The sequence below is a fragment of the Anopheles merus genome, chromosome 3L (genome assembly GCF_017562075.2).
Source record: "Anopheles merus strain MAF chromosome 3L, AmerM5.1, whole genome shotgun sequence".
Classification (NCBI taxonomy): domain Eukaryota; kingdom Metazoa; phylum Arthropoda; class Insecta; order Diptera; family Culicidae; genus Anopheles; species Anopheles merus.
In genome coordinates, this window is record NC_054085.1 from 39,749,693 (window position 1) to 39,777,234 (window position 27,542).

The 27,542-nt window shown below is 38.5% G+C and overlaps 1 protein-coding gene and 1 long non-coding RNA gene across 6 annotated transcripts; both read right to left on the reverse strand.

Moving 5' to 3' along the window:
• Window positions 1–7,404: 7,404 nt before the first annotated feature.
• LOC121599202 (protein pangolin, isoforms A/H/I/S-like) lies at window positions 7,405–26,453 on the reverse strand. Of its 5 annotated transcripts, none has more exons than XM_041926832.1 (4): window positions 26,212–26,453; window positions 25,156–25,503; window positions 22,892–25,088; window positions 7,405–7,494 (listed from the first exon to the last, which is right to left on the reverse strand). In XM_041926832.1, exons 3-4 carry the CDS (start codon window positions 24,358–24,360, stop codon window positions 7,425–7,427), a joined length of 1,539 nt encoding a protein of 512 aa, XP_041782766.1. In that variant the 5' UTR covers window positions 24,361–25,088; window positions 25,156–25,503; window positions 26,212–26,453; the 3' UTR covers window positions 7,405–7,424. The 5 variants fall into 5 exon arrangements, with proteins under 5 accessions (XP_041782766.1, XP_041782761.1, XP_041782762.1 ...); XM_041926827.1 differs by lacking the exon at window positions 7,405–7,494 and adding an exon at window positions 18,052–21,952; XM_041926828.1 differs by lacking the exons at window positions 7,405–7,494; window positions 26,212–26,453 and adding exons at window positions 18,052–21,952; window positions 25,827–26,204.
• LOC121599203 lies at window positions 11,926–15,246 on the reverse strand. Its single transcript, XR_006005647.1, has 2 exons — window positions 13,625–15,246; window positions 11,926–13,556 (listed from the first exon to the last, which is right to left on the reverse strand). It is a non-coding gene; the product is annotated as an uncharacterized LOC121599203 (long non-coding RNA).
• Window positions 26,454–27,542: the final 1,089 nt, after the last annotated feature.

The window sequence follows — 27,542 nt, forward strand, 5'->3', positions numbered from 1 at the left end:
TTAGTGACCACTCATGCTCATGCCCAGTCTTGAGCGGTTTCATATTTAATTTGGAACGCAGTAGTTTAGTAAATTTTATATCTCATTGTTCAACTGGTGTCTATGTGCCGATCGTTGTCTCGTACGCCTATTCAATGTAAAACCAAACATGGTACCAAGAACTACCAACACAAAAGTTTACCATCTGTGTTTCGCTAACGAAAAGTGAAACGTTTTATCTATAGGTAAAACATATAGTGTATAGTGACTTCTAGTTAAATGTAGTAGTATTTTGTGTGGAATACAAAAATAAAAACACACGTGCAGAACATCTTAGAATTAATGTGAGTAACTCAAATTTTTCGGTGGACGTTTATTATAACCATTGATATACACTCTGCTGCTTCAATATAGCAGTGAAATTGTACGTTAACTATATCTTAGCTCAGAGACAAAGTGTATTATTTGTATGAAAAGTAATATACTATGTGAATTGTGATGTGACCATAATAAAAAATAAGCGTTTGTGAATTTAATCCGAAATTAGTTTTATATCCTACTCACGTAATTGAAGAGCGTACCTGTCTATAGGTTACCAGTTGAAACAATGCAACTAATAAAATCATCATCATGCATTCCCGTTTTATTTGACATACTATCTAACCTGAGAGAGCATGAAAGCATTTGGTTCGTTGGAAAGACTACATTTCTATAAACCTTACAATAATAATCATGATTTACTATTCTACCCTAGGCTCTTCCACAGTCAACATCTCTTCTCTATCTCCATATACTTGAAAATCTCGTGTCAAAGTGTTGGTTGCTAGCACCCTCCGGCTGGATCATTTTCAACGAAACTATATACTTTTTGGTGGTACTTTTTGGTGCCTAGCGGTTTACACTCGATGTAAAGTGGCAAGCGGTTTACGATCCTGTCTCAAATATCCCAATTAACAAAGCAGAGATGGCATATTTTAGTTATTTGAGAATAACTAGGTTTAGTGGGCTAGCTAGTTTATATATAATTTTCCCGTTTGCTGCTGAAAACTGTGAAACTTTTCAATAACGAGGGTATACTCAATTGGTTTTGCAACAAAAAAAATTGAATTTAATTGCGTTACCATATGCAAATCTCACACCATCATGTCCCCTCTTCATATGCGCTACTGAATAATGATGATTACTTGCGTAGCCGGTAGGGCTCTAATCGAATTGCTCAATTTTTGTATCTGTTATCCAATGCACCAAACTGAACAGCAGTTTTCAATCTTGTATGCTTTACCTAAGGGAAGCAAGTGAGTATTCAATCATGTAAAGCAGGGGTCTCCACGCTTTTTACGTCGCGGGCCGCAATGCTTCACAAATATCGGTTTTGAGGGCCATTTAAGCGTCACCTTTAGCTAATATTCGAACGTTTAAATTTCCTTTTAATGAGAAAATACCAACTGAATCACCATTGTACAGCTTTCTATCATTGAAGCTATATTTTAAACATAAAAAGTAAACATTGTAATTACGATTAAAATAATCATACTAATAAAATGTGTGTTTTAATCTTTACAAAGCTATCACGGGCCACATTATAGGCTCTCGAGGGACGCATGCGGCCTTCGGGCCGTAGTTTGGAGACCCCTGATGTAAAGCATTGCAAGTTGTGTATTGAGCTAACGGTTGTAGATGAGTCATCATGACCTGAGTGTGTTTTTAAGGATTTGTGTTGCTATTTCCATCTTCAACATAAAAATCAACCGTCCTGGGAGCAAATCAAGTGACAAAGATGCATGTAATGTTAACATAAACCTTTTGTTTGACAGCAATTTTTTGTTGTGAAACGCTCATAAACTCAGAAACATATTTCTCTACGTGCAGCATCAATTCAGGGGTCGTGGTTTTGCCGCTTTTACCTTACCTGGCACACACAAATGAATGGGCTGAGGAAGTGTGTGCGACACACGTACAAGCACACGTACGTTGGATCGAGGTACTTCAGCGCTTTCAATGCGCACACGCTTGCAGCTAACTTTATGGGAATCAGTACTGGTGCCACTGAAATACAATGCAGACGATGGCTCTTTTTGCAAACGATGGTAGGATGTGAACCGGAAATGGGTCTAGCGCGCACCCTTCAATAGGAGTGAAGTAGAGTAGAAATGAATGCAGGTTGTGTAATGCATCTCATACATTTACATAGTATGTCGGCCTGATTTCCCTTCCTTTCTACGGATAATTGCTTCTTGTACGACAGCTTGTTCCGTTTCGGACGATGATCCGATTTGTTTTGTGGAAGTTTCGGTAGATTGTATTAAATTTAACATTTGCTGTCGGTTGCGCTTTGCCAACAATGCTGACATGGTTTGAAATAGCAAAGCAATCCAATCTCCTTCTAAGCGAGACTGGATAACTTCTGCATGATCTAAGCTATGTAAAATATATTTTTTGTTTTGTTATTGTATTGTAACAGCGGGTAGCTGAAACGATCTGAATAATTTTTAAGATTTTCTCCTATTAAATATTCTCTGCGCTGCCGTGTTTTCCCATTTCAAACCGCCAGTTCGTTCCACCGGATGAATTCAATAGCAATACTTCAAATGCATTCAAATGCACATATGTTTACCACCCCCAGCACATTCGCATGCGTTGACTTTTATCAGCATCGTTTCATCGTTGAAATCCCCTTGTTAGTCCTGTGCAACTTCTTGCCTCATTACATTCCGTCCTTGCTTATATAATAACCATGATGGGTTGAAGCGCTAGCATTCCGGGCGTTGCGCCACCATTCCGCAGCAGAGTGAAGCCGAAGCACGTCGAAATCAACATGAAACATGAACACGGATAGTTCAGTGGAGTAGTTTCTGTTTGCGTCAGCATAGTCAGTAAACACCGGTAGCCAGTTGCTCCCTGCCAACATACTGACTGTAAGGTTGTGGTAACAAATGTACGGTAGCTCTCTTAATTGATCGCTCGCAATTCATCGGCTGGGCGACGTACGACTCCGCTTCATTGCCATCCTGTACGGTATCTATCGACTGATATCACCAATGAATGATGGAACCATTTTCCATTGTGAACTGGCCCAATCGGAAATAAATGTTCTGCATTATAGAAACATCGCGCACAAATAATGCTGACTTACATGTACAACATTATCATATGCACAACCTCGACGTCGTTTAACATGCTGCGACAGAACAACCACCATCAGCTAAGCTAACAGGACGACAGCGGATTCGACAATTTTCAGACTTTTCCCCAAAATGTACCAATCTCTCGCTCCGCCATCACTAATGCCTCATGCCTTTTCTGTAAAATTGTGGGCCCCGAGATTCCTTTTGCTTTTTTTTTTGGCTCTGAACTCAGCAAGCCGCTTTGTACCATTTCGAGGCCATTTTTATTCACCATTTTACGGGCCACCTTCTTTACCCATCCAGCCTCTCTGTGCCATACTGTGTACTTTTTTTTGTCGCTGATTCTACTACCATTCCTTGCTCAGTATTTTACTTCGTCAAGCTCAACAACCCTATTCCAATTATTTTTACATTCTATCAACTCTCGACTCGATTTTCCGCCCCATTCGAATACTTCGAATTTGCCCGTGCCCAATCATTCAACGAGACCACCCGCCTCGAAGACCCGCGCGCTGTGTGCACTCCCGCCTCGCTTCCCACATCGCATCGGATCGTTTCGTGCTACCGTCAACAACGCGGATGACGACGAGGCTCGATGTTCAATGAAGATTTTCCTTTCAATCGTATCAATGCTGATTTTCTGTTTTACATCCTTCCTGCTAGATTCCGTTTGCCCAAGCTTCTGTTTGTGTCTCAGCCTTTCCACTGGATACTAACGAGTAATCAGACGGATGGCATGGTGCACGTGGTAACTGGAATGCCAGAAAAGCTTGCCTTTCTACATAGCCGATAGTAGGAGTAGAAGGTTTTCCTTCGATGCTGGATGACAGTTTCGGTCATGCGGCCATTTTTTTGTTGTTCCCCTTTTCCGTCTTGCTGAAGGTTTTCCGGGATTTCCTTTGTCCCGTTTCATTGTCGGTACAAGCTGAAATGGTGTATCAACCGCCGAGAGCAGTTACGGGTAATGGTACGCTTGAAGAAATTTCGAATCGTTTTTATCGGATTGGACTAGACGCTGTGCGCAATTCGTCATAGAATTGGGAGACGTAATTGAATCATTTAATTGGTCACCAGCAAGTGAAACGTACAACAAATATCGGCTTTTGCAAACTATTATTAACAAACGCAAATGGTCGATGTGGCTTAGGGTTTATCCTGACACATCTTTGGCGTTATTAATGTTGCTTACTTAGTAAGCTTGCAAAGGGCACAAGAAACTGAGGAACAACTTCCCACAGTTGCTGTAGCTTGTACTGCGTGTTATGGTTCCGATGTAAGTCGTTTTACAAACAAAAGTAAGGGAGCGATTTTTTATTTGTGTATTTGTTCGATTGTTCTGTCGCCTAATGGTTCTTTTGCGGGTTTCGATCCGCAAGAAGTGAATAGAATCGTCATCGATACTTCCTTTTTTTCAATTCTGCACGTACATGCGGAGTTCTTCGGACGGAAATCATTTATATTTTATTATTCTACTCATTTATTCATTTCTTATCCGCCTCGTCCGAAGCTCCAAACCCATGATTTAGTCCTAGGTTTTTCAAAGACGGGGGGTTCAAAGGCTCTTTGCAGGTGGTATCATACAGTAGAAAGTTGGCTTTAGTACTGCACTTCGTCAAACGACAGAAGGCAAAAGCAACAGCAACAGCAGCAGCAAGTAGGATACGTGTATGTACTATGTTTGGAGCTTACCGCAGGAGCTTCCCTATACACCTCAGTATATTTAACCCCAACATAGCATTTTATTCGTTTAGCACATACCTCCTGACTATGAAGCTGTGCGACATGGTGGCGACAACAACGGGCTTTCGTTCGCGTTTCTCATTCCCATGTTAACTCAGCCTTCAGTTGCAGCTTCTTTGAGCGATGGTTTTTTATCGTCTCCTTCCATCAGGCACTCGATTGGTGGGTGGAAAAAGCTATTTGCCTTTTATTCTACGCAACATTTTCGCTTTTCAATATCGATTATTATGCGTTGAGGCGTATTTCGCTTTTCCCCGTGCGTTGCCACTACCTCGCGTCAGTTAGCTTTATGAAAACCCTGCTTCTGTGCCTCATATTACATTCCTTTTCGCTGCACCTTCTCACTGCCAGTTGTTGATAGCCGCACGTAAGAATAAGATGGGTTTTTCTTTCCCATAACGAAGACGAAACAACCTTCGCAGTAAATATTTTAGCAAGCATAGGGACTGTTTTTATTCTGGCTTTTCATAAAATACGATAATCATGGCTACTATAGGGTGCATACCAATATCTGTGCCAGAATATGCATTAAGTCTACTGCCATAATGTTTGTTTTGTTAGTCATTTTTAAAGTTAACAATTCAGTCGTTAGCAATTTAACAATTGCCGCATTGCAATGCAGCTGATCCCGTGGTGAAATCGTCGGCTCGCACAACTTGAGACATTGCTCGTCGTGGGTTCAAGCCTCATATGGACCATCCCCGCGTAGCAAGGACTTTTGACTATCCCATAGCGTCAAGTACCACACAAGTCTTGAATGCCTGTATTATAGCCCGGCATTTCCGCGTAGTACGTTAGGCCAAATAGAAGAAAAATAAATCGACAAAATATAAAATCATAAACTTTGAGACATTAATCTGTGTTTAACTAGCGTTTATTTTGCAGTCTCTTAAATAAACATTATTGTTCATCATTTACGTATCTACTTTTCAATAAAACCGTATCTGAAGGGGTCGAGAATTGATCAAATTGCACCTAAGATTTTACATGCACTTCGTATTCACTTTGCTATGCATTGGGGCAAGCTGTATAATTCTTCTCCTCATAAGTCAACTTCGAGATATTACAGGGTAGCAATGCTTCTCAACCTCACACGTGGGAATTGTTTAAAGTAGTCCTTCTTTTTCGTACCTGCATTCTCAAGAATGCGTTGCGAGATGCGAAACAGAGAGAGAGAGAGAGAGAGAGAGAGAGAGAGAGAGAGAGCGAGATAGAGCACTTGCGATTATTGTACGAACTTGTGCTAGATTTGATCCAAGCAGCCTCCGATACTTCTTCCACATTACTCTCCCAATATTTCTTGCTCATTTTTCTCATTTCTGTTGTATCCTTTTCTCATTTTCTCTTGTAGCGTACACTATTTAATACGAGGGAAAAAGATGAAGTTAGTTTGTAATTTGTCTGCCAGTAGCCGGGATCGTCTGTTTGCGTGGTATTTTCCCTGCCTCCCTTATAAGGGGAAGCCGTTACAGCGCAGGTGAAAAAGGCGGCAAGGGGTTGCATTCGCGAAAGTTCACTCATTCGTTCGCTCGTTAGTTCCGCGTGTTTCTGGACTCAATTTCTCAGCGCTGAACGCGATCTCGTTTGTATATGTGTTTCCTTACAATCCTCAGCAATATGTATACTGTAAACGGTGAGGTATGGGTTGATCGGTGGTGAGCATGAGGAAAGTTATGAAAAGATTGCAACCCCGTTTGAAGAGCGAGCGAACTTATGCACGGCGTTATAATATAACATCTCACCGTAACTTTTCGAAACACGCGAAATGGTAAGGAACGTAGTGTGTGTGTGTGTGTGTGTGTGTGTGTGTGTGTGTGTGTGTGTGTGTGTGTGTGTGTGTGTGTGTGTGTGTGTGTGTGTATTTGCTGGTGTAGCACGTACGACGAAATTTCCTTTTTTCTCTCAATATGAAGACTGTTCTTTTCCATCGTTTTCTACAAACCTCCTACATCGTTCTTCGCTTGACCTACCATTCCCTCTTGCTTCCAAGCCCTATATCTCGTCTCTGTGTCATGTACATTAGTCAGATTTTTGTGCCATTGTAATGCATGTACAAGCTTTCCATTCATCCACTTTCTGGCATTGGAAGAGGAAATGGCGCGCAGCCAAGTAAGTACGTGGGAGAACAAACCATGGATGGAGGGGAAAAGCATGCTGCCACTTGCCAGAACCAGCACACTATATCAAACTCATCCAACAAACCCTAAGGCCGCATCGTCGATGGAGCCCGTTATGTTATAGCATAACCTACCTGCCCACTGGCTTCCGCATTTCCTCTTTCGCGTTGCTCGTGGAACAGTTCAGCCTCGGGCGGGGATGTATTGAAACGGGAAGGGTAAGTTGATGGCAAACCATACCGACCGTTCCTTCGCATCCACCTAACCATTGGACTCGTTTCCACCGTTCAATTTCCATCTGGATTCCGGATATTTTCCTTCACCAACAGCATCACACGGAGTAACACGGTGGCGGCAGCTGCAGCCATGATTTGGTTTGGTTCAGTACAGCTCGTTTTGTAGATTGTTGCGCTTGCGAGATTTTAATCAATAATAGTAAATTGGAAAAAGGCAACATTCAGTTTCAGCTTCTTTTCAGTTTCAGCAATAAGGTAGTGTAGCGGAAGAAAAACCAAGCGTTGTGACGAATCGTACTAAAACGGCAAATGGACAAAAGATGCAAACGAATGCATTGGTAAATGAGAAAGTTGAAATTTTTCCAATCGCAAAGTGTACATTTTTGCACACAAACTTAATTTTTACATTCAATCGAGCTAGTTTGACATTTGTTAAACAGTATGTATTACGTTCTCAGTTAAAAAATGTTAAAAATGTTCAAAATAGATAAAAAATGTTCTCAGTTGCACACTGAGTTTTGAACGTTGTTCGAGCAAAACATTTAAGGCTTCAATTTTTTGTTGTTAAATATTAAATGTAAGGTACTAACGTACAGACATCATATATGGAATATGATTATTATTATTATTAGTATTATTATTAGTATTATTATTATTATTATTCTTTATATTATGTATATGGTTTTTTATTATGTCCTTATGTTATTTAATAAATCATATTATCAGTTGTAACGGAATCCCCTGACAATTGATTAAACTGATGTACTGAAAGTGTGCAATTCGAATCATTAAATTTTGGCAGAGGCCAGAATCAGCAAGTGTTGATTGAAATGAATTTTTCGTTTGTTGACTAATTATATTACATCTTCAAGTTGTTGCGTAACTGATTAGTTGAATGTTCTATAGATATTCCATCTACTTGTTGGTGTATCCATTCATCTCTTTGTAGTTGTAAGCAAATGTCTAATAGTCTGAGTAAGAGAAGGGTGAACCGGTGCAGGAAACAATCAAGCTGATCTGTTTCCTTTTTACTTAATGCTGTCATCGAATCTGCTCTAGCTACTGCAGGGGCGTGGCAGCAATGGATGTTTGTTTTCCAAATATTTACAATAATAATCATGTAATAATTCATTCAGTTCCGGCGAGGTTCGAGAGCAGCAAAGGAGTGAAATTGAAGCTGCTCAATAATTGACAGTTTGCATTCATGAATATACTTTACCAAACTAAATGATGGCCAATAGTATGTCGAATAACATAATAAAAAGGTGGAACAATTTTAATACGCGAGATAAAATTAGAAATATGTAGACAGGGGACCTGTAAAAACAGGGGACCTAAAAATTGACAGGGGACCTGTAGATCATATTGTTACAAGTACCGGTAATGATAGCATTTTCATTATTCCATGATTCAAAACATCATACAAACCCTGCGTTACATGTTTACAACAAGGCGCTATTTTTATACTTCATACACATTTCCTGCGGCGCTTCGTGTGTTTGTGTGAAATTTGTTTACATCCGATCACTTCAAATGGCACTGGAACGCTACGCACCACATGAACCAGGTTGTAACAAAACTGCAGGTGGGCTCAGTGGCGAAGCCATCCGTTATCATTGTTGTGACTAATTGTATTAACACTCTACGCATTCACGCGGCCCAAAACAGGTCTGTTGGCGGTTGGTACACCGAAGAGTGTTGATTTATATTGGCGCCAGTGGCATAAGTGACATGATGACAGATCGGGCCTGGCGATATCACGTCCGTTGGTGGAAGTGCAATTTTTTTAATCACTCATGCTTTGTTTCGCTTCTCGAGTACTGGTACGCGATGAATGCAGCTAGATTCTTTTGTTTCATTTTGAAAGGTGCACTATATCCCATGAGGTGCCGTTCATTAATTGCGAACCAGTTCTATTTATCACTTGCCCGTCGCCTCGAATACGACTGAAGCACCATTTGTTTCCTCTTATGGTATTGTCCCTACCGATGCCTTCGGCGATGTCGCTGTTGCTTTTTCACCCACAAAACTTTGACACCCTTGGATAGGCAACATAACATGTAACCCAAAGCAAAAAGAAATCAGAACCTTGCTATGTCACCGATTTTACTCTTTTCGTTCCTTTTATACACAACGGCATGGCATGGAGAAGCTGCCATTCGACTGCACCAAGAACCAAAATTGTTATTCCCTACCGAGAAATCACTCACGCACTTGTCGTGGAATATCTTCGGGTAGTGTAGAACAATGGTCTGTGGATTTTGTCATTTTCTTGCACCCTTTGAATGCATGTCGTCCGCCAGCTCCGACCAATTATCCTTGTCTCATGAACAATTTCTTTGGCTTTTTCTATGTTTCTTTCATATGGAATGAAAAAAAAGGAAATGAATAAAATACCGATAGGGAATCAATGTGAGAATGATGAACTCGATAAAAATTTACAACCAATTATGTAACTCTACATAAGATACATTCTCCACACCAGATACTTGTCTCCTTATGATTTATTCGTCACATTTCTAAAGGGTGCCAGAAATGCGCACCATTATCCTAGTGGAAACTTAAGCATTATAATAAAGAAAAACGATACGACTGTGACAATTTGCACGATTGCATATAATGGTAGCATTCTACAGCTCACTTGTCACCGGAAGTTGAGCGGTAAAAAAACATGATAAAAGCCAAAAAGAAAACCCTAAAAAGATACTAAAAAGAAAGCCCTTACCACATAGGTGCCAACAATGGAAGACTACTAAAAAATAAGGTTACATACTATACTATATAAATTATAGTAACTAGCATTTCTTTAAATGTAGTATCGCAAGAATGGGTAACGAGGTTATGACCGAGTATACTAAGGCAACATAGAAATGTACACTGTTTCAGATTTCAATATCTATTTTTTCAATTGCAATCGCAGAATTAAAATGGAACAATTCATTTCGTCAAAAAGTACTTACAACCCAAGCTGAACGTAAGTCTTAAAATGACCATGCAAAATGACTGAAAATTTCTGTCGGTTGGACCATAAAGTATGGTACAATGAGTTAGGTTTAAATTTTGAGTGATTAAACATAATAGAATACACTTAACGTAATCCGTGGTCCAACTCTAGCAAGGTTTTCAGTTATCTAGTATGCAAAATTGGAACTGTTATCATTTACACAATGCCCCGACCTCCACGCATAAAATGTGTAGCATAACAATCGGAGCGCAACTGTGTCAAATACCGGGCGTCTCCATGCACTGTTGACATGTGGCATAGGCACTGTTGCAAGGCGGTGAATAATTATTCTACAACACGAAGTTTAGTACCAGTAGATTGCAGTTTTAAGCCAGTATCGTGGTACAGTCGTCAACTCGTACGAATTAACAATATGTCCGTCATGGGTTCAAGCCCCAAATGGACCGTGCCTCCATACGTAGGACTGACTATCCTGTAATGGGGGAAATCAACTAGTCACTGAAAGCCGCCCACAAGTGGTACAGGCAGGGCTTGATCGACGAGGGTTGTTGAGCCAAAAGAAGAAAAAGATGGAGATTGCAGTTTTAAATAGCTTTTGGATACACATGTCACTACAATCACAATCACAACTGTAACATATTAAACGTGTAATGTGAATTATTTATCGGATTTACATATTGTTTTTCCTTTTTGGCAATGAAAACTCCTACATAATCATTTAGCAGAGGTCCGACTAACAAAGGATTGAAAGTAGTCTTTGGCGTCAATAATGTTTATGTAAAATACCGTGTCTGTTTTATGTAAAAAATAAATAAGATATAGTGTAACTAATAAACCATGTATTGAACCTTTCATTACAAAAAAATACTTACCCGAATGTGGATTGCATTGATGGTGATCCGTATAATCATAAACAACGGAGACGTATAAATCAAGAATTAAGTTTTAAGAGAACAAAATTTGAAGTATTTCTCAATTTTTTTAATAAACTAACACATAAAAATATCTTAATCACTTGTCAATGATTACAATAACATGTACAATGTTTTCTTCTAATGTGGCTTTGCAGATCATTGTTTGCCCGTTTTTGTATGTTTCTTTTTCATCCTTAAATTGTGAAATAGATGTCTTGCAATTTTCGTTTTGTTTTCGAATCCTTTTCTTCTACTCTTGTTGTATATATAGCTCGTTTATGTTCACAAATATTTCATTTTTGTATTTACTCTCATTGTTCATCTTTGCATGTTATTTTCGTTATCTTTGTGATGTGGTTTTTGTAAGACAACAAAATACAGAAAATGTGTTGTAGCTTCTGTATTTTTTGTGCAGAAGCTTTACTTTTGTATTTTACCATATTTCTTGAGTAATAGCTTTTCTATTGGATTCGATTGCTCACGCGTTGTACATACAGCGCATTGTAGACATGCCAGAACTAGCTTGACATAGTATTTACATTTTTTATCATAGAGTAAAATTTTGTGATTCAGTGTTACGGATTTTACTGCGCCTATTTTCTAATGTTTTCGTGGTTGGAAAATATGTGTCACATTTTCTATCACCATTACCAATAACTCACATCTCCACTGTTCGTCATTTAATCGTCATTTCCATCATTTCGAATTTCACAACATTCTCTGTTTTTCCCTATTTGTAACATACACCCTGCTTTTTATCGGTACACATGTAGTTTACCATCTTTTTATTAAGCTCCAATAAAGGATTGTTTACAAAAATTCTAAAAAGTCATTATTTTAAATAATTACTTTGTGATAAATTCGATCGTTTTGCCTCTTTTTGTTCATAGTTATCTATGACTGGGTGTTTTTTCCCTTTGGCATTTAAATTTTTGGCGTCCTCCCAAGTTCTATGATGAAATTGAAATGGTTGTTTTCTTTAAGGATGTAATTAGCATTCTTTTACAGGTATTATGCCGAGCTTACGGCATTTGAGCGACCATATGAACTTTTTTTTTATTTTCTGTCATAATCAGTACATCCTTCGACAAACTAAGTAATAATATATGCTTTTCAAATACATGCTCGCATTCAGCGATGAGATTCCAATCGAAAATTCTCTAAGGAACATACAATAGGAAAAATCTCGATAGTGCTTCATGATTCTCATTATCGTTTACAGGGTTTCTCTAGCCAACTGAACACCGTAGAATTCATTTTCAATCTGGTAAATCCGTATATTTCAACATTGGCAACTACATATTTCATGTAGTAAAATCAACTAATGACACATCATTCGAGCTACCATTCCTAACCCGTTCACGACCATAAGATTTCGAAAACTAAATGTGGCAATGCTATTGTGAATATAAAGTAAGAGACTATTACCAAAAGGTTGTTTTATTTTTTATTCCTTCAGAACTACATTTGCCACCTTTGACAAATGTTTAATTTTCACATTTTGTCAATAAACATATCGATTTAATAATAATTTAAAAACCTATGACAAGTTTTTTTACAAGGGAAACATATTTCCCGTGGTTGTGAAATTGGTATTGAGCTGTCTATAGAAGTCCTATAATGTGTAATTTTGTTACTGAAGCGTGTCACACACATTTCATAGCATATTTTTTTCAAATAGTACCATTCCATTTTAGAAAATTAATATGAATAATTTCACGATTGCAAAATGTCCCCTTGCATGATATCTTATAGTTCAGCGAATTTCCCTGTATTTCTACAATCAAGTCTCATTCTCTTGTTTGCTTCATGGGAAAATTATGTGTTAGTCTTTTTTAAACAATGTTTGAAAGTATTCTACAGCAACGTAAAAATCCAACAAACTAAAATAAGCCATAAAACTAATTTAAGATAAAATTACTAATAATCAACAAAAAACCAAATTTCATTGTAAATAAAGTAATCATTTGCATTACATTTTTCGTGTTACCTATTTTTTTGTCCTGTTACCTCTTGACAAGCTAAAACCAAATGATGTTGCTTAATTGTTTAAAAAACATACTTTGGCACAATTTACTCGACGTTTCAATTTATTGTGGTTGTTACATTTGTTTGGTTTTCAACAGATTTTAAATTTTTGATAAACAGTTTCAATTCGATTCATTCTCAACCATGTAAATTATAGTTGCATTTTGTCTATAGTCATTTGCATAACCGGAGCATGATTGTTGGAATATTTTTTCCATAGTTTTAACATTATAGACGTGTTTGTAAGCTACATCACCAACAGCCGTTACAGTTGGAGGAAAATATGTTAAACAAACAGGCTTTCATCTTCCTCTCTACCGTATCATTCCGTCTTTATCTCTCTCTCTAGCTTTCCTACTCGCTTCCTCATTCTCCATCTTCGTTGCCGAATCGTTACCGTTACCGTGCCGATACCCAACATAACACTGTTCGGCTCGATGGCTGATTTTATGCTATGGGTAAATAATCATTAAAAACTTGCTTGTTGATCAGTAAGCCATAGGGTGGAACTAACACAAACCGGGTGTTGTACAAAAAAGAAGATTGTAGGAACTGCGCACTGAATCGTCTCGCCACTCTTACTACTCTTAGGCTACCTCTCTACTGGTCCCAAGGCAAACTGCGATTGAATATACCTGTTACGTTACAGTCCAATCATCCATTTTCGTGACCGTACAGACGAAGCAGATTACAAAGCTCAACCACAAATATTTGTAAAATTGTCTGATTTAAGCCTCTTCAACATTCCTACACATTGAACATAAAAAAGTCTCATTCGACCAACTAACGAAAAACTCAATTGAATCACTAATTGAGGAATGACCCAACTGTCAGGCTTTTAAAATAAAACATTTGTTTAAAATGTTCAATAAATGCTGAACTACTAAAGAAACTTAAATGACCCAGTAGCAAAAAGTACGAACTGTAAAAATGAACTGCTCCAAACACAATGGAAAAGTCCATTGCATAGCAGTGAAAGGCATGTCTTAAAATATTTCAGAATAACAAATAAGCGAAATCTGTTCGAGGCATGTTATAATCTCTATTGAAAGTAAGCAATATAGAATGTTTGTTACCACTGTACCAGACCAGCAAGGTGATCACAGTTAGGCTTGGTCAAGACTCTAAAAGGAAGTGATTGCCTTCTACCTGTTATGAAAAACCCGACGAATGCTCATAAAAACCACGATTACTTAACAGGCGGGGAATAGGCGTCGCACTATTTTGAGCAGTGAAAGCACATTTTAGATTGCATGAAAACATGTATACGAAAAGCAAAACGAAAAGTCAGTACAAATTAGAATAAAGATTGAAAACGCTCTCTGTTATTCCATCACAAAACACCAACAACATGTGCGTTAAACGTATAGCGTTTCTGAATAAGCAACGCTGGTGTAGAATAAGGAAATATCATAGGCAAGAAAATAACAGGTGTGTTCGCTTGATGCTGATTCTTTTTAGCTGTCTACAGCCTACAGCGGATTTTGCACATCGTAAAAGTGTATAGTGCTTCCAATCTGCGGTTACATACGTAAGCTTGTTTATCAACCCTCTACTTCTGTAAGATTTAGATTGAAGCTTTTTTCATAATCAGGAGGATTAGGTGATGCGGTCGGCCTTTGTCTGACGGCAGAATTGTATGCAATGTGTCCACAAGAATGTTTAGTGTTCCCACACTATGTTCAGATAAACACTATTTATTCCATAAAACTTCAAAGAATTTTATGGAACATGCATAAACTCCTACAAATAAAAATGGAGGTAGTTACGGTGATTTGGTTTCAAAATACATTGAACAGATATTCTTGGCTGCTCAACTTAAAAAAATAGATTTATTGTTATTATCAAGAGTATCCGATTATTCTGGGAGAACAAAACGTTTTTACGTATTTTAATACCCTTTCCATAATTGTTACTGGCGGCACGTGACCACGTTCAGAAGCGTGCCGTAGCAGTGAATGATCAATGTGGTGTGTTTTGCATCCGTTTTTGACAGTTTTGAAACGGGTAATAAGAGAGTAAGTGCGCGCCGTAACCGTTTTTGTTCCACTAACAAATCACAGCGTGATTTAAATTGAACATTAAATCATGGGCCCAAAAACTTTTTTTTAAATCATACTGGTCTCTCATAGCTGTTATTGTTAACAGATTGGCAAACATATATATATATATATATATATATATATATATATATATATATATATATATATATATATATATATATATATATATATATATATATATATATATATATGGTGTATATATATATATATATATACACCATGTATATAAGACATTTACAGCTCCAATATTATGCATTATTGTTACTCGTTGTGTTCCATACATTATAGATTTACGGGTATTTATCTTTTGGTATTGGAGAAGTTGAAAAATATCCTGTGTCAAGTGACAAGGAGCAGGAGGGTTTTCCCTGTCTTGACAAAACATACACATGCACGTACACATTCACGCTCGTGACGAACTGTGATACCAAACTTTTTATGAATGTTCCGTGCTTTCGCTATTCTTTTGTCGTTTGTGTTGTAGTGCACATTTTAACCAATCTTTTAGCATGCTCATAGTAGGAAAGAAGGGGACCGAAATCTGCTACGGTATGTGGCTATAAATTTACAAGGTACTGAAACCGAAGCGCAGCAAAAGGCATAGATGAGCATTTTCGTCCTTTTAATGCGCTTAACCAAAAGATAGTGCTAGCGAACAGTGGATTGAAATGCTCTAGATATTCTGTCTAAGATTCCAGATTATGCTGGTAGGTCTACCATTGTATACATTCTTTTTACGAGACGGTTGCATAGAATTTGCAGATTTTTTAGCATGCTGGATGAAATAGTATGCGTGTAGAGAAAAGAGAGGGGCGGTCCCGTGGTACAGTCGTCAACTCGAACGACTCAATAACATGCCCGTCATGGTTTCAAGCCTAGAATGGACCGTGTCCCCGTAGCAAGGATTGACTATCCGGCTGCATGGTAATGAATTAAGTCTCGAAAGCCTGTATAGGCCGGCATGTCCGCGTAAGACGTTTTACGCAAAATAGATGGGATGATGATGTAGAGAAAAGACATGCATGGCATAGCATTTGAACTAATATTGCATACAAATGTAAAGAAGCGCTAAATAAAAATCAATGGTTGCGTTGTTTACGTTAAAATTTGGTGATATTCAATTTTACAAACATAAGACGAGGGCGCTTTACATGTCTGGTCATAGACACTTTGCATGGTTACTTGTTTAGTGGGATTTTTAAGATAACACCGATCCAAACATGTGCCAAACAATCTGAAATCTAACTGTTTGAAAAACTCTAAACTACCAGGGAGATATGTTAGGTAAAACCTAAACACATTTGAAAGGATATTGTATATCTACTATGCAGTATAACAAGCGGTCTAGTGGCACAGTCGTCAACTCGTACGACTTAACAACATGTCCATCATGGGTTCAAGCCCCGAATGGACCGTGCCTGCATACGTAGGACTGACTAACCTGCTAATGGTAATCCATAAGTCATTGAAAGCCAAACCCTCTAAATGATACAGACAGACCTTGACCGACAACGGTTGTTGTTGTGCCAAATGAAGAAGAAGAATTTTGTGTTCAAGTATTATGATATTTTCAAAGTAGCTGTTACTCGGCTACAAAGAATGTAAAACTGTTGGATGTTGTTATGGTTTATCAAGCTGCACGTGTCGTTTTCGCTTTGTTTTAGTGCAGTATTTAGTGACAAAACTAACGAAAATCATCATATTTTCACATTCCAATGCATACAACGCTTTACTATATTGCTTCAGTTTAGTTCTAAAGAAATCGGATACCAAAGTCGTGTTTCTGCGATACAGTGTAACGCATAGGGAAAAAGATGGTGGTCGGCATACATCACAACAAAACATTCATCTTTTTGTTTTTGTTTTGTTTTGGTTATTTATACATCGAAGGGAGTACCATACATCGATATTTGTTTATTTAACTTCCGCTTCCTTTCAGTCCCGCCCATACCTATCATCACGCAGAGAAATAGAGATGCTTCATGGCTTAGGTCTGGTCAACACATCCTAATCTTACAATACCGATTCACTCGCTTATAGTAATTTGTTCAGCACTGTGGCGTTTGATGTTTAACACACGATTACATATACTGTGAATACAAAATAATGACTCACAATGAATGTTGGTGCAGGTTGATAGTTGAAATCTGGTCTGTTTTTGTGAATATGGTTTCTGAAAACACGTGTATCGCATTGTACATACGTACAAGCGTGATTAAAATCATTTTTAGTTATCTAAAATGCTGAACTCCCTGCTACCTAAACTTAGAAAATTTAAAACAGGCGTTACAGTAAGAAATTTATATTTTTTAATTCTTTTGCCGGTCTGGTGGTACAGTCACCGACAAACCGACGTGACACTTCGAACAAAATGAGCTTCAAAAGTTGTCTCCTTATTTCAAATGAAAATACGTTAAACACTAGCGCCATCTCTATAATGATTCGCTTACTACACTGACACAGAGAAGAAACTGCTAATCCCCCTTTTTGGTTTTCTTCGCAAATTCGTATGCGTATTGTTTTATGTACTTCTCACATCTTTTGCATTGATTTGGAAACTTATAAAATGATTTTCCTGGGTGTTTTGTCCAATAATTCTCACAAAATCTTGCCTCACACTTCCTTTGCCATTTGTATTTAGAAAAGTTGTTTACATCGAAGCAGCAGGGAACAGAGCTTACTTTGACAGAAGTGTTCGCCTCACTGGTAAATGACAGTACTTTCGTGTGGGACACTTTTGTAACGCCAGTGTCATGTCGGTTTGTCGGTGGTACAGTCGTCATCTCGTACGACGTAACAACATGCCCGTCATGGGTTCAAGTCCCGAATAGACCGTGCCCCCATACGTAGGACTGACTATCCTGCTATGGTAACAATAAGTCACTGAAAGCCAAGCTCACTTCATTAGTGGGTACTGGCAGGCCTTGACCGACAGCGGTTGTTGTGCCAAAGAAGAAGAATTCTTTTGCAGTACCTTCCCCTCTCCTCTCCTACGGTATAGATGTATGCATTTCTGGTGTATTTTTTTTCATTTTGAAGGAACTTTTAATGTATTCTCATTGGATACTAACAATGCCACAATTTATGTTTAACTTCATTTACAACCGGAAGAACAGATTACACATTCATCCCTCACTTTTATTTTCTTTTTGGACACGAGGCTGCACATGTGATCATCTCTGCTGCCGTCAGTTCAAAAACGTCAACAACAGGAGAGAGGGTTTACATTTTACCGCACGCTAGGCTTTCCGCAGTATTTCTCCATCATCATGCGAAAGGATGATAAAAAATCCAAGTTACCTATCAGTTCCCGTGTGTTTGCGAACCGAGAACGAAGCAGGGCAACAGGAGTACACGAATGTGCCTAGACTATTGTTTACAATTATATTTACATCCTTTTTTCACAACCTTCACTGTGTCTCCTACCACACACAGTTTACTCTCGCTTGCTCTGTTTGTTTCAAATGATACAATGTGGCCTTACGCAGAAGTGCAAGGAGCACTGTGGTTGTTGTTATTGTTGTTGTTAGAAGTTTCCGCTTTTGTTTGCTTTTCTATTGTAAATATGTTTTGGCCCTTTTCAGAGCTCGCCCCTGTATGTATATGTAAGATATACATTGCACTCACCGATTCCCTTCATTCCTTGGAATCATTTAAAGATTAAACCCATCCCCTGCATTGATCCGACGTCGCATGAACGTCGACACGGTATGTGAAACCCTACAAGTAGGGTAAAGCCCTATGCCCGGAAAGGAAACCAGCAGCAGCAACCCTCTCGTTGCGAAACGACACATCTATGAATAACTCATTCGCAAGTAAATTCATCACGAAAATAATACTCTCATCATACACTTGTGTTATTTCACATTCTCTAATATTGTTCATTGCACGACACGAAATGGCTTGTCAAAATGAATGTGAAATATTTTTTACCAGCCAGTAAGTGAGATAAAACCAAATTCATTCCTCTCATACTAGAAGATAATGAAATATGGTGTAATTATGTCGAGCGTTGTAATATGTTATATTTTCATGTTAATGTAATGATTTAAAAAATCCCACACATTGATCCATGCATTTTACATTATAACGCCCCGAAACTTCTTTTAATGCCTGCTTAATTATTTAAATAAATTTAAAACTCTTGTTAATTCAAAAATATTCCCATAGTTGGATTCCGAACCACATAACATTATGGCTTTTTGGTCACTTCACGGCAATGTGTACGTCGCTGAAAAGTACATACGTTTCCCCTCAACAGATTCTAATTTAGAAGATTAAAATTATTCATTCATTGTCCCATTACACTACTTACAATTCTTTCCTCATCTTGCTTTAAATAAGTGGTATGTTTCCATCTCTATTTATTATCAATACCTATGGTATAGCTTCTTGCGCGTATTACTCTTCACTAAAACCGATTCTGATGATGACGATGCAAAGGGCAAGTCGCGAAGGCAGCAAAAGACGCGATTTAATTTCCCCTAGTTGCTGTGTAGCCAGAGCTTCGGTTGAATTCATCTGTCCCTCGCAATCCACGGGACGCAATTTACGTCCGTTTCAAGCCCAGGCCGACCATACTGCAACCCGATTATTAGCAAATGCTCTAATGATGACACTACCAATGGCTGCAAACGGTAGCACTAGAACTGAATGAAACCATTTCATATCCGATTCGGAGGCATGGCACATACACACACATATTTTTACTTTTACCCCTGGTTTAATGCTGGTTCTGAGGGATTATGTGTCTGATACAAAATAGAAAACCAAAAAAACATCCAACCGAACTGGAGCACGGCAAACCAGAGGGATTGGCAACCAAATTAGGAGAGCAAAATGGCGCACGACCATCATGTAGCACCCACGTAAGAGCGAAGGCGAAGAACGACCTGAACTATTCTCTAACGGTAATCATTGAAAGGTTGTATTCAAAATGAATGATGGAAAGAGGACTCCGGCTTGGTTCCACGGAAGTTTTTAATTAGCCTTGTTCCGGTCTCATCTATTGTTGGGTTATAATCGAGTAGAGGTGAGTTCGAACAGGCAGTTCGACACCCTCGTTATCTGTAAAAAATTATCTACTGCAACTTTGACGAAATATTCGCTCTCCAACAAATTAACGTAGTTCTGGCTGAAGCGTTCGCTTACCAAATTGGCAGGTGATAACGATTAACGTTATCTCAAGCAAAAAGCGCGAATTGAATTTTATTGTGCATTGTTTAACTGCGTGTCGGCAGATAATGGATATGTTTATGGGGGGAAAATATTTTTACAAAATAGACAAAACACGTTTATATTACTCTTGGATGCAAATGAGATTGGATTGAAACCTGCTATCAATATGTAAAAATGATACTTTTGATGTTAAGAAAACAATTAGAATACTCTCAATGCAAAGCAATGTAATAAAATTAAACCATTACAAAAACGATAAATTGTTTTAAAACCTCCTGCTACTACTTCCGATTGCAATCTAGGCTTTAAAATGCCATAAACAATTTGAAATTTGACATTGACATGTTCTATTACTCGCATTTTGGCTTTTTACTATCAGCTATATTGTTACACATTTTTATTTGTCTCTTACGTGCTAAAAATACCTATTATGTATATCTATATATAGTATGTATATAATTATATTCAAGCAGGATCCTTTCTAGCCTGATTGGGAATCATCTTTGTGTGCATGTAAAAAAGATTCTAGCCTGCAACCATTACCCATTAGAAGATATTGACTTATGGATTGACTATAGCTTATTTGTGCTGGTTGCCAACAAACACTTTCGTATGATGATTAAATCAAATGACCGAAAATTCATTCTGGATGAGAAACATCTTATGAAATATTTCATAAAAGACAAACTCTCTGAAAGGCTTGTGCATCAAACATTAGAGACACAATTAGAGAAGTGTATATAGCCTTTCTATTGCGCCATCGATGGCTTCCCTGTACTGGTATATTAATTCGACTACGTCGGTGGTATAACCGAAAAACATTATCATCTTGAATCTAAACTGCATTTACATATTGTTCAAATTCTAAAATGCACATTCTTTTACATTTGATACAGTTCCAGTTTTAATGCGGCACCGTATTAAGTACCATTTATAAACTATTTTTGTAATAATTTCTTAAAACAGAAATTAATAGTACACACTGTACATGATCCACATCTTTTGTTAAAAGTGCATTCTGAGTTGTTAATTGCACATAAATTACTTGCAACATGTGCATTCTCTAGAATATCGCTTCATTACTGCTTAAATTATCTTTGGCCAATGGTCTTTTCTACCTAGCATAATCGTACGACAAAGTAAAAGAAATCCGGTGAGTTTAACGTAAGAGTCGATCGATATACACACAGATGGCGTACGTTAATATGGTTTAGGTAAGTGAAACATTTGTCGATCTCCGCGTAAATTCATACAAAGACATCTTACTATCGTTGGGTTAGGCTGCCTTGCTTCGCTCTACTTCACACGATCATTTATCTTATGCTTATATTTCCTACACATATACAAAGTGTCGTTTGAAGTCTTATTGAGTAAAGCTTCGCAGTCATGCGTTGCTCTTGCCGGTGCTACTTCTATTAGGGATAGGCAGCCGGTACTCCCGGTTCTCTAAAGAGGCATCATCGTGACGGCCTGTGGGCATGGAAGGTGGGGGTGTGTTAGAGGTGTTTTATTACACCACTGTGCCATAGCTTCCCATGTACTCGTCCGACATACGCGATCCATCGTAGTTGTCAGATTCCTCGTTACGTATACAGATTTTCTTACGCCTGCAATAAAGTGGATCGTTTGACGGTATTTTGATTTCATTTTCTGTTTTAGTTATTTCACATATGGCTATGCTAATATAATGGTAGATAATAAGAAGTGATGTATTATGGAAAACGGCACGCGTGTTGCTGATAAAAAACACTATAATTAAACTAGTTTTATCTTCAGTGTATTTAAATATTTTTGTAAGAAAAAAAAGCCACAATTGTTTAATTCATTAATTTCCTAGGCACATTTTGATATCTAATAAACCAACGCTGAGTTATCCAACAAAAAAGGATGATGTTACATAATAACATTTACTCACACAATATCTTCAATATTATACGACTAATGTATTGGCGATTACAGCAACAGCAAAACAATAATAATAATGATCTCGGCATCATTCATTTATGCTGCCGTTCTGAAAAACTAAAACAAATAAAAAACTATATGTCTGCCTAATCGATTGCAGACGCAATTCCAACAAAATATTATGAACAGTGCCAGTAGAAGCTACAATAATGATATTGAAAGCATGGTATGGTGTAAAAGCAAAAAAACTGCAATTAATGATTGTTTTTAACGCTGAATTTCATCATCACTTTGGAAACTGTCTAAAATGTGTTTTTTTTTCATATTGTGTACCATACGTTGTTTATGTTATGTCTTGGACGAAATAAACGGTAAACCATTTGGTCGTACATGCCAGAAAACATGAAATAATGTAGAAACCATATGTCTAGCCTTCAAGACGATTTACTAAATATAAACGATGTTTTTGAAATTGGCTGGAATGATGGGTATTTCCTACATCCATCTCACTCTCTATGTGTCTATCTCTATTCTCTAAATATTTTTTAAATTATTTTTAGTTCGAATCAAAACTACAATGTATATAGATTATAAAATTTCTTATATCAGGAAGGAAAAAAGAAACTACCGTTTAGACTTACCTGCTGGGTGGTTCGCTGCCCAGTTGGTCCTTCTTTTTCGCTTTCCGTTTCTTTTTCGAGCCATATCCATAGTTGTCTCGAGCCGTCCATCCCGGATACATTTCCATGTGTAGTTGACGTTCCTGTCGCGCCTTGTCGTAGTACACGCTCTGTTCATCTCGTGACAAGGAATGCCATTTTCGACCAAGGATCTGGTTTATTGCAGCAGATTCCTTTAACGTACATTCAGCTACAACTTTCGCACGCATTTCTTTCATGTACAACATGAATGCATTCAGAGGCTTCTTGATATGTGGCCGGTTTGGTTGTTGCTGGTTCTGCGGCTGCACCTGTTGCTGATGACCTCGCTCGGATGAACACTTTTTCTTCGAACCTCCACTGGATGTTCCGCTCCCGCTACTTCCACCACTGCTAGCTCCGTTGCCGATTGCGCTACCGACACTACCTCCACCACCGCCACCACTGCCGGTACTCCCAACACTCTGGGCACGACCGAAGCGATTCGTTAACTCCTGCGGTAGATCAACAACTGCGGACTTGCTTCCCGGACTATGCACGTGCTGCCGAACACTGTAGTTGTGTCCAATCCCTAAATCTTGTCCTATACCGTTTCCACCCGCTCCTACCAGACCCGTTTCCTGTTTCACCTGTTGCAGACTCTGATTAAGCACGTTATGTGAGTGCACCGAGTTAAGCAGCGACTGCGAGGATTGATAGCGCGAGTATAGATCGCTAGCCAACGTGGTGTAGATCTGTAGCGAAGAAGGATATGAGTTGCGGAAACTAGGTGCAGTAGAGTACATGGAAGGCGAATGCCATGATGGCGGTACTGGCAACATGTTGGAGGATAGAATCGATGGATATGGATACTGGCTGGTGGAAAACGAGTACAATGACTGCCTTGCAGAAAGGCCGATAGCTTTTGAATCTAGTTGATACGGCAGGATACCGCAATGAGCGGGAGGTGGGTTAGAAAGTGGATCATCGTTGCAAAAAAATTGCGTTAAACCCAATGCACCCTTGCCCATTGAACCGGCCGCCTGCAGTGCGCTGGCTGTTCCGCTCGAATACTGATACGGGGGAAGGTAACCCATTCCGCTGAAGCCCGGCGAATGGTCCGGTGAATTTAGTTTTCCGGCGCTGCTAGTACCGGCACTCCCAGCACCCGTACCGCTACCAGTTGGGGTGGGCTCGGAACGGCTAACAGGTGCATATGAAGAAGGGCTGAGGTCCTGCCGAGCCGACGAATTCTTCACCAAGTTCTCAGCACTTTCGGTAAGATCGATCAGATTAAATTTTTCCTCGAGTAAATTTTCCGACGAAGCCTTTTCATCCTCACGATCACCTTCGTCCTTGAATACTTTCACCTCGTCTGTGCTACCGAGGTCATCCCCAGCATTTGCTGCTGCAGCTGCCGCCGCCACCGTCGTAGTCGTGCCGGAATGCGAGCTTTCGTTTGTGTTGGGCATTCTGTGCACATCAAACCGAGCGTTTTCTTTGCGTCGCTTACGGTTCGGTATGGTTCTCGAAATGGCCGTTGTTTTACACCACCTCCACCGCGGAAACCGTCCTGGTGGCCACTGTACATAAATATTGCACAATGCCTCACTCTGCCCTGATCAACGTGCTCCACACCGTTAAATCAAAGAATACTAGTCAACACTGTTGTAATCCATCGGTTATGCTTTTACTGGCGTACATCTCCAAGTTTTTAGAGTAACCCAATTGAGACCAAGAAAATATTTGTCGCAATTTAGCTGATAATCATTAGAACGCTCTTAGCAAACCAATTATGCTACCCACTTTTACACTTTTATTGAAAGGAAATGTAGAACATATTGATATAATGTGAACTACAGTTTCCCCTAGCACTAATGCACACGAACGGAACTTACGTGGCACACTTCTATTTGTTTTACGGGCACTTATTACAAAATGAGAAAACTTGAGAAACACAGATGCAATACAAACATTTACTTTTCACTTCATAACTTCCTGGTCGATTTTTCACCATTTAACTTTCTTGCTAATTGTAAGGTAGAATTATGACCTTTTTATTCACTTTCCACTGCACTCCACAGCTCAAACGTTGCAGCTTACTTTAGCTTTACAATTTGTTTAGCGACCTTCACTTTTTAGCAGCCTGCGCACACATCTATGACTAGATAGGGAACTATCATTATTGCACTTTTTCAGCCTATAGTGGAATACGGAAAATAAGTCACACTTTTCTGTTAATTTCATACGCTTCTTAAACCTCTTACCGAAACCTGGTGCTCATTGTAATCTTCTTTTAGTATTTTGCTCTACTTCATAATCTTTACTGCGCACCGCCGATGCAATCACTTTTTCCACCATATTCTAACAACAAAAGCTTATCGCTCGAATGGTTGCATTCTCGCATGTTTCTTTTCTCTTGTGGCAAATACAAACACCTTCACACACATGTATACACACATACACAAACTACGTTCACATACGCACGCTCGAAATCGAGTAATGGATTGCCAGCAGCTTCGATTAATGGTGCATTTCCAACATGCTGCTGATGGAGACGCCTTGCATGGCGTTCTTTGTTCAATTATCTAGTAACCGTTGCAATAATTTGACTCCTATACAAATGTGTTAGAAAATTTGATATAAGGTAAACGATATTAAAATTGATTTGATCGAAAATCTGCTGTTTGACTCATTTTGGACACATAAAAATATGTACTGGGTTTGTAAGACATTTTCAATAGATTAATATGTTGATATATGATGCTGTTATGTGTCACTCAAAAAATGCTATACACAGTGGATTGCAATCTCAATCGATGAGCTGCATACTCTATTCTTGTTACATCAAAGTCATACACAGATGGTGTAGATAGCATGTTGACTCGTGGTGCCCGCGCACATAAGCATAAATTTATGAATGTTCCAACACACGTACGCAACATGCGAGTGAGCAAGGCAGTTCTATAAATAAACGCCAACCCGTCTTCACGCAGGTCTCTCCTCCTTTGCAACTCGGAATCCTCACACAGACACTTCCATACGCAGCAAACCCGCTTTGGTGCTGTAGAAGTAGCAAAAATTGCAATAAACGCAACAACTCCAGACTGGCTACGAATATGATTTCACTTGCTGCTCAGGTTACTCTAATCTCAGTGATAACAAAATGGTTCAAACAGATATTCCTTTGGTAGCTGGTCTGGTATCGCCTGGTATTATATTATCGACTTGCTTTTGTACACATAGTAACAGCACAATACTTTCTTTCTTTTGTCTACGAACCACGAACTCACATACAGAGATTATTCCATTTTATGCCTTACCAACAAAGTGAACCATTACAACTATTTCACTTCCTCTAGACATTCACCAACTATGCACTCTTCCTCAATACGAACGTATTTGAGACAATTTGCAATTAGTGCTACTCTTCTAATATCGACATATTAGACGTTGTTGTTGCAGCTATTGATGTTGGCCTATAGTCCTGTGATCCTTTCAACACTCGTGTGCTCTGCTCTCACCAATTCCGAGTGTTGTTGCTTCAACAGAGAAAAAACTTGTTATCGTTAATCCGGGGTTTTTCATTCTAGGAAATTCACGAATAATTGAACACCACGGATTATCCAACAACTTATCGTTAAAATTTGTTTAGCATGATAAGTTCAATACTAGAAGCATGTCGAATAAATGTTCCTTGTGTTAGTTAAAAAAGATGGTAATTTCCTCAAATTACAGTTAAAAAAATTAACATTTTGCCTATCTCGTTTGCAGCACAATAAAATGCAATACACTAGTCTGATAAAAAAAATACTCGCGAATGCAGTAGGGTACGTATGTCTCGCTTTAAATGTAAGAATGTTGTTTGCAAACTTTTAATTACATTTTTACGCAATAATAGCATCTACATAAATTTGACACATAGATTGTGGAACGAGGGAGAAACTTTTTTTTTCGAAAAACGCATAATGACTAAAATTGTGTCATTACTTTCAAAAATTTGGTCTCATACTTTAACAAATATAAGTTCATTTTTGTTCTTATTCTTTATTTCAATGGTGACCTAATAGCATCCCGTAATGAGGTTTTTTCGCACTTTCAGTTTTATTTCCCTTTCATTCTGACACATGCCCATTTCCTATTATTCTTAGTTCAACGTTTGCAGGTAACCTCATTCGGGCTGAACCAACTATTCTATAAAATCGCCTATAAAGTAACTTTAGACAAACCCCAAGGTTTGTTAGGGTAGACAGTGTCAACTCGCACGACTTAACAGCATGCTCGTAATGGGCTCAAACCTCATATGGCCCGTCGCCCCCGTAGCAAAAACTGTGACTATCCGGCTGCGTGGTACTAATAAGTCTCGAAAGCCTTTATAGGTCGGTATGACCGCGTAGATCGTCACGCTAAATAGAAACAAAAGCTAGGTTAACAGAACATGCTTCCTTGTATCAATCTAATAATATAGCTTTAAGTTCGTTATGCTCTAATTAGCAGAACTATTGCCAGTATAATCAATAAAAAAAAAACTAAGAAAACAAGTATTCCAATACTTTTCATATGATTTAGTATGTGGCTTGTTATTAAGATATTATTTTCCTTGCTATTTACGTCCACAGTTTGTAATTCATAAGATAGGTTACCGAAGAATCTT

Bases quoted from the DNA above. Each gene is read 5' to 3' on its own strand.
- LOC121599202 (XM_041926831.1), bottom strand. From the start codon at position 24,360: ATGCCCAACACAAACGAAAGCTCGCATTCCGGCACGACTACGACGGTG. The intron at 21,953-22,891 runs GTAAGTCTAAAC...ACTTTATTGCAG, and splicing joins GGCAGCGAACCACCCAGCAG to GCGTAAGAAAATCTGTATAC.